At 41.3% G+C, this 15,575-nt stretch overlaps 1 protein-coding gene across 1 annotated transcript; it reads left to right on the top strand.

Moving 5' to 3' along the window:
* The first annotated feature begins 1,073 nt into the window (after nt 1-1,073).
* crk (v-crk avian sarcoma virus CT10 oncogene homolog) lies at nt 1,074-14,125 on the top strand. The gene is made up of 3 exons (XM_061045975.1): nt 1,074-1,614; nt 2,284-2,873; nt 8,944-14,125. The coding sequence occupies exons 1-3, from the start codon at nt 1,395-1,397 to the stop codon at nt 9,079-9,081; spliced, it is 948 nt and encodes a 315-aa protein (XP_060901958.1). The 5' UTR covers nt 1,074-1,394; the 3' UTR covers nt 9,082-14,125.
* The last annotated feature ends 1,450 nt before the right edge of the window (nt 14,126-15,575 follow it).

The following is a 15,575-nucleotide window of genomic DNA, read 5'->3' as shown; positions in this document are numbered from 1 at the left end:
CTTATAGTATTGAGGCACTCACTACATGAACTGTATGTTGTGATAATAGATTCTGTTACTATTATTTATGAATATGATACAACATCCATTGGAAGCCCTAAGTGATCCATACATACACTTTCAGCATGTTTACTGAAAATCTCAAGAATGATTAATAGCCTAAGTTTATTAAAGACGCCCAAGCAGACATCATATTTGTATTTCACTCTATTTTACCGTGATATAGAGTACATTTTAGTTGTTTTCTCAAGTTCTCAACGTATTCATCTCCTTATCTCAGGACAAAAACGTGTTATCTCGAGATAATGAGAGAAATAAACCAAGATCGGGGGAAATGCATTAAAATATGTCGTTTGATTTATTTCCGCTCTGGGCCCCCGTAGAGACTCACAAAGGTAGCCCATAGTGTTCATAACATAATGAACACCAATACCATGTCTAAGGTATATATTTCATTAAGAATTAAAAAATGTGCAAATCCAAATGTGCCAAAGAATTCTCTTCGGATTTAGCAACTTAAAAATTACATCACAGACAAAATGTCTCAACAAGTTAATTGTTGATTTGTGCAATTACTTTTTTCTAAGATATGTCTTTTTATTCTGCTCCTTCTTCTTATAAATGTAGTAAATGTTTGCCTGTTTTACAGTTCGTAAATTTAAATTAACTACAAGTCAAAAAAAAAAAAGTCAAAATCAACTTTATTGTCAATTTCAAAATATGCCAGACATACAGTGGAATCGAAATTGCGTTTGTCTCCGTCCCACGGTGCAATACAACCAAAATAAGGTAAAATAAGATAAAATAAAATAAGATAAAATAAAATAAAATAAGGTAAAATAAGATAAATTATATTTACAGTAATAAATTCAAAAAATGTTTTTGAGGAAAACAAAAAAAAAAAAAATATTTCAGATAAACTTCTCTCACTTTTGCTGCCACAGGACATTTTAAATATTGTATTTTTATTGTATATATTTTTAACCATAGACTGTAAATATGAATTTTTAACCAGCTTTACGGTGCTACGTACGTAATTATGTCGTCACATCCGGTGAGTGGGGTCCTTTTTTTGTTTTCCCGTATCCGCCATTTCAGTTTTTGAAGTTAGTTGTCATCGGTCGTTGGATTGTAGCTGGAAATCTGCCGCTTTAACGCACTACAGGATTATTGGATCTTAATTCCGGTCCCAAAGCGGATCAGAGTCCTTTTACATTCACGGTTCCGGTTGTGTTTCGGCGGATTGATGTCGTAAGGGCTCGCTGCGGAGGTCGCCTGTTTACTAAACGTGCTCCAGGCGCTAAAGTTTTTGTATGAGTTGAAGGCTTCGCCTGTGGAGAACAGGAGGGAGAGAAGGGAAGGCCCCGGTGAAGCCTCGGCTTTGAGTGGTTACCATGGCCGGAAATTTTGACGCGGAGGACCGCGGCAGCTGGTACTGGGGTCGTTTGACCAGGCAGGAGGCTGTGTCTCTGCTGCAGGGGCAGAGGCACGGCGTGTTCCTGGTCCGGGACTCCATCACCAGCCCCGGAGACTACGTGCTCTCCGTATCAGAGAACTCCAAAGTCTCGCATTACATAATAAACAGCATCAGCAACAACCGACAATCCGGTCCAGGTGAGACAGCAGAGGGGGGGTTTGGAGGGGGTATGTGGATGCTGGTGTGACCATTCTTGTGTGACTTGCACCAAAAGAGATGCGCAATAGTGCCTTTTCCTCTCAGGCCAGACCTCATGCAAACATGTGCTTATCTAATATTGGCCTGTTATAAGGTACACATGCTTCTGATCATAGTTTCAGAGCTTATTTGAGTTCTCAGACAGACAATGCACAAGATATTAAACCACATATTGTCTCTGTCACTTACTACTTAACGTTTTGTCACTACAGTACACCCAGGTGGGTGGCGTGTCCTTTTCAGTCGTCTGTATTCATGAGGATCATGTACCTGCTTACCCTGTCAGAGTTGTGAATGTTCAAAGCCGGTCACATTGCCAGATTTTAATAGACCTTGACCAGACATGATCCTCCACCTCTGCTGGGTTTTCCCTGTGCAGGAGAATATTTGTTGTATTTCCTCATGCTGGTAAAGACCTTTCTTTGGAAGGAAGACAAATATATGATGGGAATAAATGTAGAATAAGGAAACAAAACTCCTTCCTGGTCATTCTGGAAATCACCACCATCATGCTTGGTTGCATAAATAGATCAGATCTGCTGTATTTGAACATGCACGGGTCATTTTGTCCTTCTGACTCCTTCTTTAAATCCTCCCTTTCTCACCAGGTTTGGCCCACCCGAGGTTCCGAATCGGTGACCAGGAGTTTGAAGCGCTCCCTGCTTTGCTAGAATTCTACAAAATCCACTACTTGGACACCACTACCTTAATAGAGCCCATCAACAAGTCCAAACACACCTCCTTTATTAGCGTGGGCCCCGGGGGAGGCCCCCCGCCGCGCCTGGAAGACGAGTATGTCCGAGCACTTTTTGATTTCCCGGGAAACGACGAGGAGGATCTCCCGTTTAGGAAGGGCGACATTCTCCGAGTTCTGGAGAAGCCGGAGGAGCAGTGGTGGAACGCCCAGAACTCTGAGGGCCGGGCGGGGATGATCCCGGTGCCGTATGTGGAGAAGTACCGGCCGTCGTCTCCGAATTCGGCGGCGGGGCCCGGCGTACCGGGGGGTGCGCCTGGAGGAATGGTGATGGTAGGGAACTCTGACGGCTCCGCAGCCCCGTCTGGCCCTCCTCTGCTGGGAGACCCGAGCCAATACGCCCAGCCCACCCCCCTCCCAAACCTCCAGAATGGACCTGTCTTTGCCAGGGCCATACAGAAGAGGGTGCCCAACGCCTACGACAAGACTGCCCTGGCCCTGGAGGTAAATATGGTGGTGTGGGTCTGTTTGTGTGTGTGTGAGTTTGACTTTCAAAAAGTCCTGGAGGAAAGGCGACAGGGAGTGAAGAAGGAGCAGCACATCCTTTTGGCTTTCTGTCCCATTGTGCTTTTGATGATTTCTACTTTAGTGTTTGTGGAGCAGGGTGAAGAAACATCAAGGTCACAAACCACCTTAGGTGTAGTTTTGTATTTCTTACCTTTTCGCTGCAGTCCAGAGCTTAGAGAATAACCGCTGAATAATCTCTCTCCACATGATAAAATGCAATACATGGACCTCCAAATGCACATAAAACCAGCAGAGTGATTGTTTAAATGAGGGGTTATTATCGCGTCCCCTTTCCTGTCTGAATTTAAATGTCTGCCCTCTCTCTCGGGTACTTTCAGTCTATTAAATATTAAATTACTACTTATTCCATAACCACTGCCCTCATGGCATGAAGATGTTACACCAGCTGTTGTCGAGTCGAAGATCTGTAACAGTTTGTCTTGCTATCTCTCCCAGTGCTATGCATTAGTGTGCACAGGGAAACACAAGGCGGAAAAAGTAAATCATCTCCTGTGTCACTGTCCAATGACACAGAGGATTCAATGATGTGAAACTCCACAACATCTTTTTTTACATCATGGGTCTCTTCATCTCTTATGGGATACTATAAGGCATGCACGATATGACTATGCTTACTGATGATGACGACGCTTACCCTAATATATTCATCCTAAACGTCAGGAGATATACTTGGGCAGCCTTAAATATACTGTACCTGTAGTATCGTCTATTTGTCAGCTAAATGACATGTTGCCTGTATCTGAAGAAAATACTCATGGTACTATGAACTGCAGGATGTTAAGGAGACATTCTATTAACAACCTAAGTAAAAGTCAAATATATGATTGATTTATCCATAGCTGTAAACTGGACTTCACTTGTATTGCAATTAAAGGTAGTCAAAATGTTCAATACTTTTCAACATCACACGTGGTTAGAATAATGATAGATAGTCTCAAATCCAAAGAGAGAGCATCAGTGGTCCATTACAGTTGACAGGTTGGTTCTATTAGATTATAAGTGTTGTGCATTTCAATCCGTGTAACTGTGTGGTACCCGTATGAGAAAAGTGCCATCAAGCCGTGCTCCCTGCACACAGTGGCTGGGCTTGTTTAACTGTGCGGAAGCAAAGAGCGGGGCTCCCACAAAGCAGGTCGTTGGTGGAAGGAAATAGTTTGTGTTTGGGAACAGGACCATTTCCTCTGGTCCCTCTGAAGCCAGAAGTCAAGCTGAGTCTGGAGTGAGGTCTCTGAGGCAGTTCAGTCAGAGAGTAATGCTCCCACCCCGCTGGACTCTAACGTTAAAGATAACATTGCACTTTTTTGGAGTCAAACGACAAAAGATTGAAGTATTTCTCCTCTAGAAAAACACTTTGTTTGAAAAGCTTTACTTGCTTAAGAGGGGTACACACTACAAGATAATCGGGCTGATTTTGGGCCCGATTCTCCCTTCAGACCAAAGTCAACAAATTTCTGATATGCTGTAGGTTCAGGTAGAGCCTTTGTATGATCTGGTTTCTGCCACTCCCACCTGGGTAGAGTCTTTTGCCTTTGACCTGCATGTGTTCTCTGCACTCGTTGGCCAGAAGTGACTGAGCAGGGCGCTGCTGGACAGTTAATAATTAGCTCTCATTTCCTTGTCTTGTTGTCTGCAGAAAACCTTTCTGATTGTGAAGATCCCCCCCCCTTATCTTCGGAGCAGAAAAGTTATTTAAAATCAAGTTTGAGTTAACTTCTTTATTGCATACGGATTGTGTCTCTGTTGTAATTGTTTGAAGTCAATAATATGTGATACTTGTTTTGATGAAAGCACCACAAAGCACCTTAAAGTTGTGACATTAGGTTGGACCTTGAAATGGTTCACATGGTCAGAATCATAGGTTTCTAGAGACGGATGAGTTATATTTATTCACAGCTGTTGTCTGAATAATCTTGATGATGAGAAAAAACCGCTGGTCTTTCTAATCTCTTTAGTTTCCCTGGCCTCATTTCAGTTTGTCATTTAATCATCTAGTTGTTTCTGTGTTCAGTATACTGTAGATAAATACAAGTTTTGTACCTTACTACTCTGGTTCCTGTTTCACAGAGCCTTCTGTATTGTGAATGGACATGTGTAATATTGTTAAATGGTCACCTTACTGACCTAAGGAGCGAGATAAAGAACAGCTCTCCTGGATTTCAGCCTGACGAGTTCCAATCACAACCCAATGTGTTGCGCCCAACCGCTCATGAATTTCTGATATGTTTGAAATGTTGGTAGTACGACTGCACACACTTGTTAAGTGAGAGCAGAGCCACAAGGGGCGGCTGTGGCTCAGTTGGTAGAGTCGTTGTCTCTCAACTGGAAGGTCAGGGGTTCGATCCTCAGCTCTAACTGCTACATGTCTGATGTGTCCTTGGGCAAGACACTTAACCCCAAATTGCTCCTGCTGCTGGCGTGTGAATGTGTATGAATGGGATTAATTACTTCTGGTGTTAACTTTACATAGAAACCTCTTCCATCAGTGTGTGAATGTGTAGGTGTGACGTGCAGTGTAAAAGAGCTTTGAGCAGTCAGAAGACTAGAAAAGCACTAAACGAGCTCAAGTCCATTTACAAGCCTATTCCCCCGACCTCTTCCTTATTGCTGTCAAAAGGTGTCTGAAATCACCATGGCAACAGCAGGTATGACTGTTTGATGTCTTCCCCCTCCTATCACCAAAGATATGAAAGAAAAACATAACCAGGAAATATCTGCAGACCTCCAGCTGAGGGAATGTATAAATTAGCTGCTAGTTAGTGTGTGTGTGTGTGTGTGTGTGTGTGTGTGTGTGTGTCTGTGTCTGTGTGTGTGTGTGTGTGAGAGAAGGGAAGCATTTTTGACGGTGTTTGTATTTGAGCTGTGAGACAACTCGAGTACACATTGATCTGACTTCTGAGCACATCAGTCGTGAGCTTTGGTTGTGCGTTGTAAACGGTTCACTCTTAAGTGAGATGACTTTCTGTCTAGACATTTAACTATCGTTCTGTGTATTCCTGTCCTTATCGTGTAAGGTTAAACATATTCAACAGGTATTAGTCCTGTGCAACCTTAAACTAACTCCACAGAGATGCTAAAATTAGCAGCATTTAAGTGGTGCAAATATGCTCCACATAGATCGACTTAAATCTTTTAAAGATATTTTTGTGTCTGCAGTCTTTTATTCATAAATGAGTCCTAAAGTGTTATTATTTCAGTGTGTATGGTTTCTTTATATCAAACAATGATCTTCTCTTACTCTCTCTGTGTTTTGTGAGTAACAGCTGGTGGTTGAGTTTGACCAAAATCTGTGATTATCCTGAGTTCCTCCACACCACAGCTACACCTATTGCTTAGTTCATTGTACTTTAGATAAACCCTTTGTGCATAAGAACACTATATTGCTCTGTTTGAAATGCTGTTACTGTAACCTGTATGAATGAGTGACCTTTTAAAAATACATAAACACACAGCAGCCAGTAGTTTCAGTTATGATGTGACAGCAATGCATGTGAGTCACTCTGAGTTAATAATGAATTATTTTCAAACAGACACACCAAACATACCCCAACTTCAGGTTCTCAAATGTGACGATTCTTTGCTTTATGCAACAGCAACAAATCAAACAATGATGGTTTATAGTTTCCTTAAATACAATCATTTGTCTCACCACATTTAATTCATATACAAAAAAAACCAAAACATTTTTTTACATAATTTATTAATCCCTGTGGGAAATTCTGGTTTACGCTCTGTTATTAAGAGACATGCCTCTCACACACACTGGCCCAAAGTACACACATGCACAAACAGGACCCATGCATTAATGGAGAGATGTCAGAGTGAGACTGCTGCACAGGGAGCACACCAGAGCTGTTGGGGATCTGGTGCCTTGCTCAAGGGCATCACAGGAGGTGACCTGTCACCTGTGCAGCTACCGGACTGACTTCCATATTTTTGGACCGCATTGGGACTTGAACCGGCGACACTCCGGTTCCCAACCCAAGTCCCTACAGACAGAGCTACTGCCATCCCAAAACATTACCATCATGTTTTTAGAATGCCATAAACAATCTGAACTGGTTTCAATACAACAACAAAAATAGAAACGAATAAAGAACACAGTTTAACCTTATCTTCAGTACATCACATTTAAAAGGTTTTTATAAACAAGTAATATTAACATCTACATGAGCAGCTCACTGATGGTAACCAAAGCTCACCATCTTCAGCTGCCTGTGACGCTGAAAGTAATCAATCAGCTGCTCATCCACTCCGTTAACCGGACTCACCGATTAGCGTTAACGAGCCGATACCTGCTTGGGGAATTCACTCACTTTAAACCTGCCTCTTGTAACTGAGGATCTGCCATGTGAGTCATGCAGCTGTTTCTGTGATGGCAGCAGCAGCGTCTCTTGTCTGTCCACATGTTTACATGCAGATGACACACACACACATTTTGGCGGCTTTTGTTTGCATTGAACAGTTAGCATGATGTGCTTCAGGTCACGTGTGTGGCTTTGCACGTCTTGCGATATGACTATAGCATATGTCACATGTCGCAGTAGTGATGATAAAACAATATATCCTTCAGCCCTCGTCTGTGAGCTACAAACTGATTCTCATCAGTACAAGCTGTTCTATAGGCTGGACAACTTACATAGGATCCTTTGCACAGCTACTGTCTAAGTTTCAATGCAACTAAAAATACAATCCCTACTTCTCATTGGATAGGTGTAGTGTCATCAAATTCACTTTGGAATTATGTTTATATTACAACTTTTAGTTTGGAACAAATTTGCTTTTACATAATTTTAAGGAATTCTTAATAAATAGTTTCCAATGAAGTATATTGATGAAGAAATATTTGTGTCCTTTGTCAATCACGTCCCTGTTCCCTCTTGAACTCCAAATGAACACCTTTGTGGCATTTTATCTATTTTTTTTAAACATCTTTATGCAGCGAATGATTGAATCACTATATGAACTAAATTCACATATTATATGTTAAGTATGCACTGTGCTGCTGTATCTCCTGGTGTGAAAACTTGACTGAGAGATCTGTAGTCGTATAAAAGCTGCCAGTCACAACACATGGAAGATCATCGTAACTGGTTCTGAGTTATCAAACGGATACTACGAGTCTTACAAGAGCGTAAACTTTAAACATGTACGCACAGCTTTAACCTCTGATTCAGCCGTCACACACAGGGACTTGAACTTTGTAACTGACTGTTAGTGGTTGTTTGCTCAGGTTCAGTGACTCAGGATGAGCCACTCCTCTACCTGACCAGGTCAACCTTTGTAATCTTCAAGCCAGCACCAAATCCTAGGGCTTACACTTCACTTGTTTAAAATGGAATCAACTAATCCGTAATCAGTCTAAAAAACATTATTAAAAAAGGTAAGATACCAAATATATATATTCTGAATATGTCCCATAATGACATGGCATGTATCCTCTAAAGCACTGGTTCTGGTCTGGGCCCCTCTAGAGGGGGCACCTGAGATCTCAGGGGGACTCGAGGCTCTTTCTGTCCTGAGGTTGTAAAAAATGACATCTGCACATATTAAATAAAATCATGTTCAAACATTACTGGAAAAATGTATACAAGTGTTATTTTGTAAAGAATAAGTCTATAAGGCATATTCTGATAGGATTTAAATTTATGTTAATTTTTTTTTCGCATTGGCTCATTGGGGGCTCAGCTTTTTTTAGATACAATCTCAGTCTTAAACTGAGATTTAAGTTTAAAGTGTTTTTCCAGTTTTCTTTAGCTAGACCCTATAACTGATCATTTGGGGGTGAAAGTTAGGGAGGGGCATTTAATTGAAAATTACTATTAGAAAGCTAGTGGCATTTGTTTGAATGCAATCTGGATACTCTCCAGGGAGGCCTTATTTCACACAGAAGATGATATATGTTCTTTATTTTTGATGATGATGATTATTAAAAATGATTAGTACATAATGCTGAACCCTCTCCCCCCCTCTCTCCCTTCCTCCTCAGGTGGGCGACATGGTGAAGGTGACCAAAATAAACGTGAACGGCCAGTGGGAGGGTGAATGTAAAGGCAAACGCGGCCACTTTCCCTTCACACACGTCAAACTGCTGGACCAGCACAATGCAGAGGAAGAGCTAAGCTGAGGACGGACAGCCGGGCCGCAACCTGGACACTAGTATTAGACCCTTCCTCACTTCCCTCTCCCCCTTCCACACACTCAACTCTTCCCCCCCCTTCCTCTCACGTCTGCTCCAGTTATCACCTGCACCAAGTACAGTTTCATAGAGTCACTTCAGAACAAAACAAAACGAGACTTTGGTTGGACCCTTGTATCACACACACACACAGCCTCCATTTCTACCCCCCCCCCCCCCCCAATTGTATTATCACCCCAACCTTCTCCTCCACCTGTGCTGACTGACAGACGATAACCTGGATGATATACTTTAAAGTGGAGCTGTAAACTCGACCTCCTGTTCCATGGATGTGGCAACACCCTTTAGCTCCTCCCTCTCTTCACATCCCGGCCGTGGACACGTTATCAACACTCGCTCCTCTGGGAGACTCCTCGCCGCACGACTTCAACCACTTCCTCTTTCTGTGTGGGAGCCAGTAGATAACGGCTCAGCAGCGCCGTGTCATTTTTCAAACCCCGCCCCCTCATTTGTCACCATGTGTAGAGCGCTGTAGGATCACTTACTGTATTCATGTCAAATGGTAGCACAGGAATGAGTTTAAGAACTATACGACCGTTTGAAGTATCCTGTTTTAAAGAAGGAACATTTTGTTAAGACCTTGACACCAGAACCAAACATGGCCCCTTATTCAGTGGAATAAGTCTTGCACACCTGGTGCGTACACAAAAAGATTCAACATTAGTTTCCTGCATGATATGCCCATGACTTCCTCTCAGTGTCCTTGCTCAGTCCGTAAACTTTCTGCTAACATCACAGATTTTAAAGTAAACCTTTTTGTTCAACAAAAGTGTTACACATAAAAAAAACGTCCATGGATGACATATTCATAGTAGACTCTGTCACAGTGGAACGTTTTTTGCAGCGTGTAAAGGTCTGGGGGAGGGTTTGGGTTACAGCTGTCAAAATACCAAAAATTTGAGTTTCAATACGACACTAACATCAAACGATATCGATACCTGTTTCGTTACCACAGCAACAAAAAATGACCTCCCAACCTGCACATTAGAAAGAGTCACTGAACTGATGAGATTTGACAAACTCTTTACAGTAATGAAAGACACAATAAATAAGATTTTTCCCAAAATAAAATATTTCCTCTGGGTATTTCCTCTAATTTATAATCCAGAGGAAATGTGTGCAGTGATTCTCCTCTCTGTATTTTCTCATTTAGGACGTTTTATGGACGTCATGTTTTTGTAGTTATATGATGCTCACAGTTGAAAGTCAGCCGCTCGGGTGACATCGCTGTCTCTGACACTAATGTAACGCGTGCATCTTATGAGGTGCTAAAAGGATTTAAGTGAACGTCGGTGAATAACAGTTAGAGATGTAGTGACTCTGACAGAGGGGGGAGCAGAGGGGCCGACGCAGTGTTCAGATAGGAGCGAGACTTCAACAGCAATCTGAAAAAATCCTGCACGTTTGTGTGGAGGTGGCGACGTGTTTCTAAGTTCTTTAGAGCGTCAACTGAGGGAAACAATCTCTTTGTTTGTAACTACTGGCACTATCTCTCTACTTGATTGACCACCACTGCGCTGTTTCTCTCTCACTCTCGGCTTGCAGCAGCTTTGGGTTGAAAATATTACTATCTGTTTTTTCTCTCATTACTTTTTACACTACATATTACTTCGGTTTTTTATTTCAGTGCTATCTAATGTAAAAAAATAAAGGATATTGTATTGTTTTAAGAACGTGGTCTCGAAAAAGAAGTGAATATCAACAGTTTTGACAACCTTAGTCAGGGTAAATACTTTATGTTCAAAAGGAGAATTATACGCTCCATACCTGGGTTGGCCACTGGGCAAAATTGAATGCAAGGGCTGAGCGATTAGGAGGTGTCCAGGTCTTAATAATACATCCGTAGTTTTATACTATTAAGGTGCCAATTTCATTTAATTTTTCACACTTTTGTTGAAGAAATAGTTTGACATTATACAGAAAGATGCTCCCTCCTTTTCTCGTTACATAGGAACGTCTCTTTGTTTCATAAATATACAGAATTTTAGATATACTGGTATTTAAATCTCAGTCAGTTCAGTAATGAGGAAATGTAATTGGTCTACAGTCCTTGTCCCAGTATATAAGCACCAAGGGAGGATCCATTTGTTGATGGAAGTATCTCTGACTCCTCTACAGCAGGTGGTGATATGCCCCCTTTCAGGTAGACCAAACCGTCATGTTAGCAAGCGGCAAACTGGTGGTGATATGTTGAACAGTAAAAACATGGACAACTTTACAGCTCTGTACTTTTAATACGATACATCATGTCTTGTGTCTCCTCATCTGTCCATGAATGCGTGGTTCTGGCTAGCGCTTGTTATGTTGATACCTTTGTCTTGTTTTTTTCTTCAATGTCAGCCAATCAGACCTTAGAGTTATTCACCTGCCATGTCAGCCTTTAATTTGTATTCTTCTGTCATCTGTCTAAACGGGTTCCTTCTTGATGGAGCTGCCTTGTTTAAAGAAGACATGGGAGGTCTTAACTGATGTATAATGCTGAACTGTTTTTAGGAGTTTTCAACATCAGAAATGTGAATCCCCACAACTGGACCTAACAGTATTCTCTGTTTACTGTCTGCCTGTGATGAGTTTAAGTTGTTTTCTTGTTTAAATATGTGCATATAGTAGAAGTCTAACCGGACACGATGCAGCATTATTTTAGACTTAACATGACTGTAGCCATTTTCACACATGCACTCCTGAAAATTTCCTGTAAAAATTTCAGGCAGACTGCTCCTGAACTCTTCCTGAGTTTGGTTGTTCAAACATGCACCTCACAGCGGGAAACAATCACTGTCAGACGGAAGGATGGGGGAGGCAAGGCCTGACATAAAGAGAACGATGAGGGAAGTGGCAGACAGAGCAACAAAGTCAAACACAAAATTTGGCCTTTATATCAGTGCAACATGCAGTTTCATTTCAGCAAGAGGGTCAATGGTCGTGCGCCATTCACCAGATATAGGAGTCACCCACTCATGGTGACATCTCCAGAATATTGTTCTGCTGCGTTCTCACGTCAGCTAACCCTAACCTCACACAGAAAATAAACCAGAGAGTCTGGCAGGGAAAAGTCTGGGTACAGTCGGAGTAAAAACTGATTGTGTGTGTTCACACCTGCAGCTCACCCTGAATATTTCAGGAAGTTTTCAGGCGTTTTGTGCAAGTGTGAAGGCTACATGTCAAGAGACGAGAGCAGAAGTGCTCAAATACAGCTCGCCGGTTTTCATCACGGGGAAGGCCGCAAAGCAAAAGGAAGACAACAGGAGGTGTACAGAAACTAAAGGAAACAGACAAGCACCCTAGCACCCGAGTCAAGTCCAGCAGCTAGCAGCACCTTCATGTAGTTCTATAGAGCGTAGAAGAGCAGACGTTAACCTGAGAAACTTCAAGACTATTATTGAGGTAAAGATAAAGGCAACACTACATTCAACCTCTCACCTCCCATCCCGGCTCACTTCAGCCCGATTCACTCAACTACTATGACCAAGTTACCCCCCCCCCCCCCCCCCCGAGTAGTCTTTTGTAAGAAAAGAAAAAAAGAACATATTGTTATGAAATGATGTACTGTGTGATTATCATTACATGCTAAAATATTGTTTTTTTTTCTTCTTTGTTATACTTGTCGTTTTCTTCATGGCAGATATTTTTTTCCCCACATACAGGATTTTAATGAACACTTCTTTTTTCTGCTGCATGTCAGGAGGCAGCAATGGGTCTTTGGTGCAAAAGAGACCACCCTCTCTTGGGGGGGGGGGGGGGCTCACCTGTTTGCCCTCAGCCCCCATAGCGCCACATGTGTGCTCATTCTGCCTCTGGATGAAGTGAGTGAATGGAGTCTGTCCATCATGTTAGTTTGTTAGCGCTCTGCTTTCCATTCACTGAATATAGCAACATCAGACCGTCGAGTGAAAGACCGTCCTGTGTCCACGTTTTGTCAATTGTGTCCAAGAAAGAAGAAAATGGTATTATTTTGGTACCTGCCCTTTTGTTTTTAACCCTTTTTTTATAATCATGTTGCTACCTTGCACCCTTTTGTATTCCTCTTTTGTGCTTCCCTTTCTTTTATTTAAAGCCTACTAGTTCATTTTAATGCACAAGCCTATGTTTTTTACTGCTTGATTTCTACCTTCTGCCATGTTTGTATTGCCAATCAATCAGGCTAATGAAAAAACAAAACAAATCATGTCATTAGTCCAGATTGCACCCCCCCCCCCCCCCCCCCCCCCCCTCCCCCTAAAGAGGTGGATCAATCTTTTAGTTGACACCTGACAATCATCCCCCTCTTGTATGGGATAGCAGACTGGTTTGCATTGCAGCAGGCCGGGTGTGAAGTTTTAAAAACCTTTGCTGAACACGTGCTGAGATCTCCTCAGCTGCACCATGTCACCTTAAGGTGGCACTGTGGCAGCATTCAGAGGCTTAGAAGCATATTCTGAGAGTTTATGGGATACAATTGGATTTTTAACAGAATGCACGTACTGCTTTCAGACTAAGTTTGCATTGATCTGTGCTCCTTTTTACTGCTCCTTTATCGCCCCCACACAGAAGCTTCTGTGACCGTATCGCCTTGCCTGACTCTATCCAAACCCCGTGTAAGATTTTAAATATCTGGTTGACTTCTTACAAAGTAACATCCTCGTTTACTTGCATCTTTTTTTACAATGGTCATCTGTGTGGTGAAGATGAAATCAAACCACTTTGTCACTCACGTGTATACATGGCAGGTGCTCACCGATACATAAATCATTCTCTTATAAATTGTGTTTTCCAATTAAATCACCAAGAAGTATTTTTTTAAGTAGCCCTGCATGAAGTCATTAATTTCCTTTCATGCAAAGGAAAAATGCCCGTGGGGATTGTGTTAATAACAAAATGTGCCATTTTATTATAACACTATATTCTTTCAAGACAATTGACAAATTACCTTTTTATTTTCTGTAGCATGTAATGTGTTATTATACTAGTAAATAAAGTCAAACCCATGAAATGATTTGTGTAATGTACTGACTCGTCTGTCTTAGTGGAAAATTAGTTCCAAAATCAAACATTAATACACACATCAACACATTCATAGATGAATGCTCCCACACACATAGTATACAACCCTTCTCAATTCTCTCCTCTCCCTCTCAAGTCCACCTTACAAAAGTACTTTTTTTCCTTCCCCTTCTGTCGCTCTTTTTTTCTACACTACATCTTAATTCTAGTGAATTTCTGACTTTCTTCTCATGAATATACAATTTTAATCAATGTATGTATTATAGAATGGATACAGCATCAGAGGCGGAGCCCAATTTATTCTGATAAAAGCTGCTCAGAGCCACATTGAGCAAAAAAGTCCAACTTCCACTTTTAAGAGTACCTTGATCTTCCATGTTACCCGGCCGATAGAGCATCCGCACTCGAGTCGCAGTCCCGCGGCTCTGATCTGCGTTCATTATGTCTAGGCCTACAACAATACATCTAAATTCGGCTTTCATTGGATTTTTCAACTTTTAGGAGCTTATGATGTTAAAAATGGTTTAGAAATGTTTAAATCAGCTGATACATTTTTTTAAGGTACCTCCAGTGTTCATGTTGGGAAGTTGATGTAGGCTAGCTCAAAAAATACATCTGCAGATGTAGATGTTTCTTTCCCAATGTAAGCTGGAAAAAAGTGTTATTGGGCCTAATGGCATCACGTGACACTGCAATACCAGATCTGACCACTATGTAAAATAGGCTTAAACGGTCTGCACACTTACTGGGGGCCTTGCTTTAATCTTGTAAAACTACAACTTTAATGTTGTTAGCTTACAACATGAGTTTTGTAAGCAAAATTTCATGATTTCATCTGCCAAATTCACGTTAAATCTGAACGTATTTCTCTTAAATTGACAACTTTATGGGGCGCTGGTGGCGCAGTGGTTAGATCGCGTGCCCCATGCATGGAGGCTGTAGTCCTCCATGCGGGCGGCCCGGGCTCAAATCCGACCCCAGGCTCCTCTTCTCGCATGTCATTACCCACTCTCTCTCAATGATTTCCAACTCTATCCACTGTCCTATCTCTACAATAAAGGCACAAGAAGCCCCCAAAAAATCTTTAAATTGACGACTTTATTCTCATTAAAACACGTCTTTAATCTAGTATATTTACAACTTTATCCTTGTAAAATTACAATTTAAATCTTGTTCATTTACCACATTCTTTTTATGAATTTCTGACTTTAACCTCGGTAATGTACGACTCTATGCTCGTAAAAGTAGGACTTTAATCTCTTGAATGTAATACTTTATTAAAGGTAAAATTAAAACTAAGTAATGAGTAACTTTTTAGGAGTTAAATGTATGGCTATTTTACAACATTATTCTTAAAATTAGGATTTTAATGTAATTTACAAGTAAAGTTACGCCTTTACGTTGGTAATATTAAAATTTTTCTTCTTAGTTTTTTTTAAATG

The sequence above is a fragment of the Labrus mixtus genome, chromosome 9 (genome assembly GCF_963584025.1).
Source record: "Labrus mixtus chromosome 9, fLabMix1.1, whole genome shotgun sequence".
Classification (NCBI taxonomy): domain Eukaryota; kingdom Metazoa; phylum Chordata; class Actinopteri; order Labriformes; family Labridae; genus Labrus; species Labrus mixtus.
The sequence above is the reverse complement of the archived record's forward strand: the minus strand, read 5'-3'. Positions and strand labels throughout refer to the sequence as shown.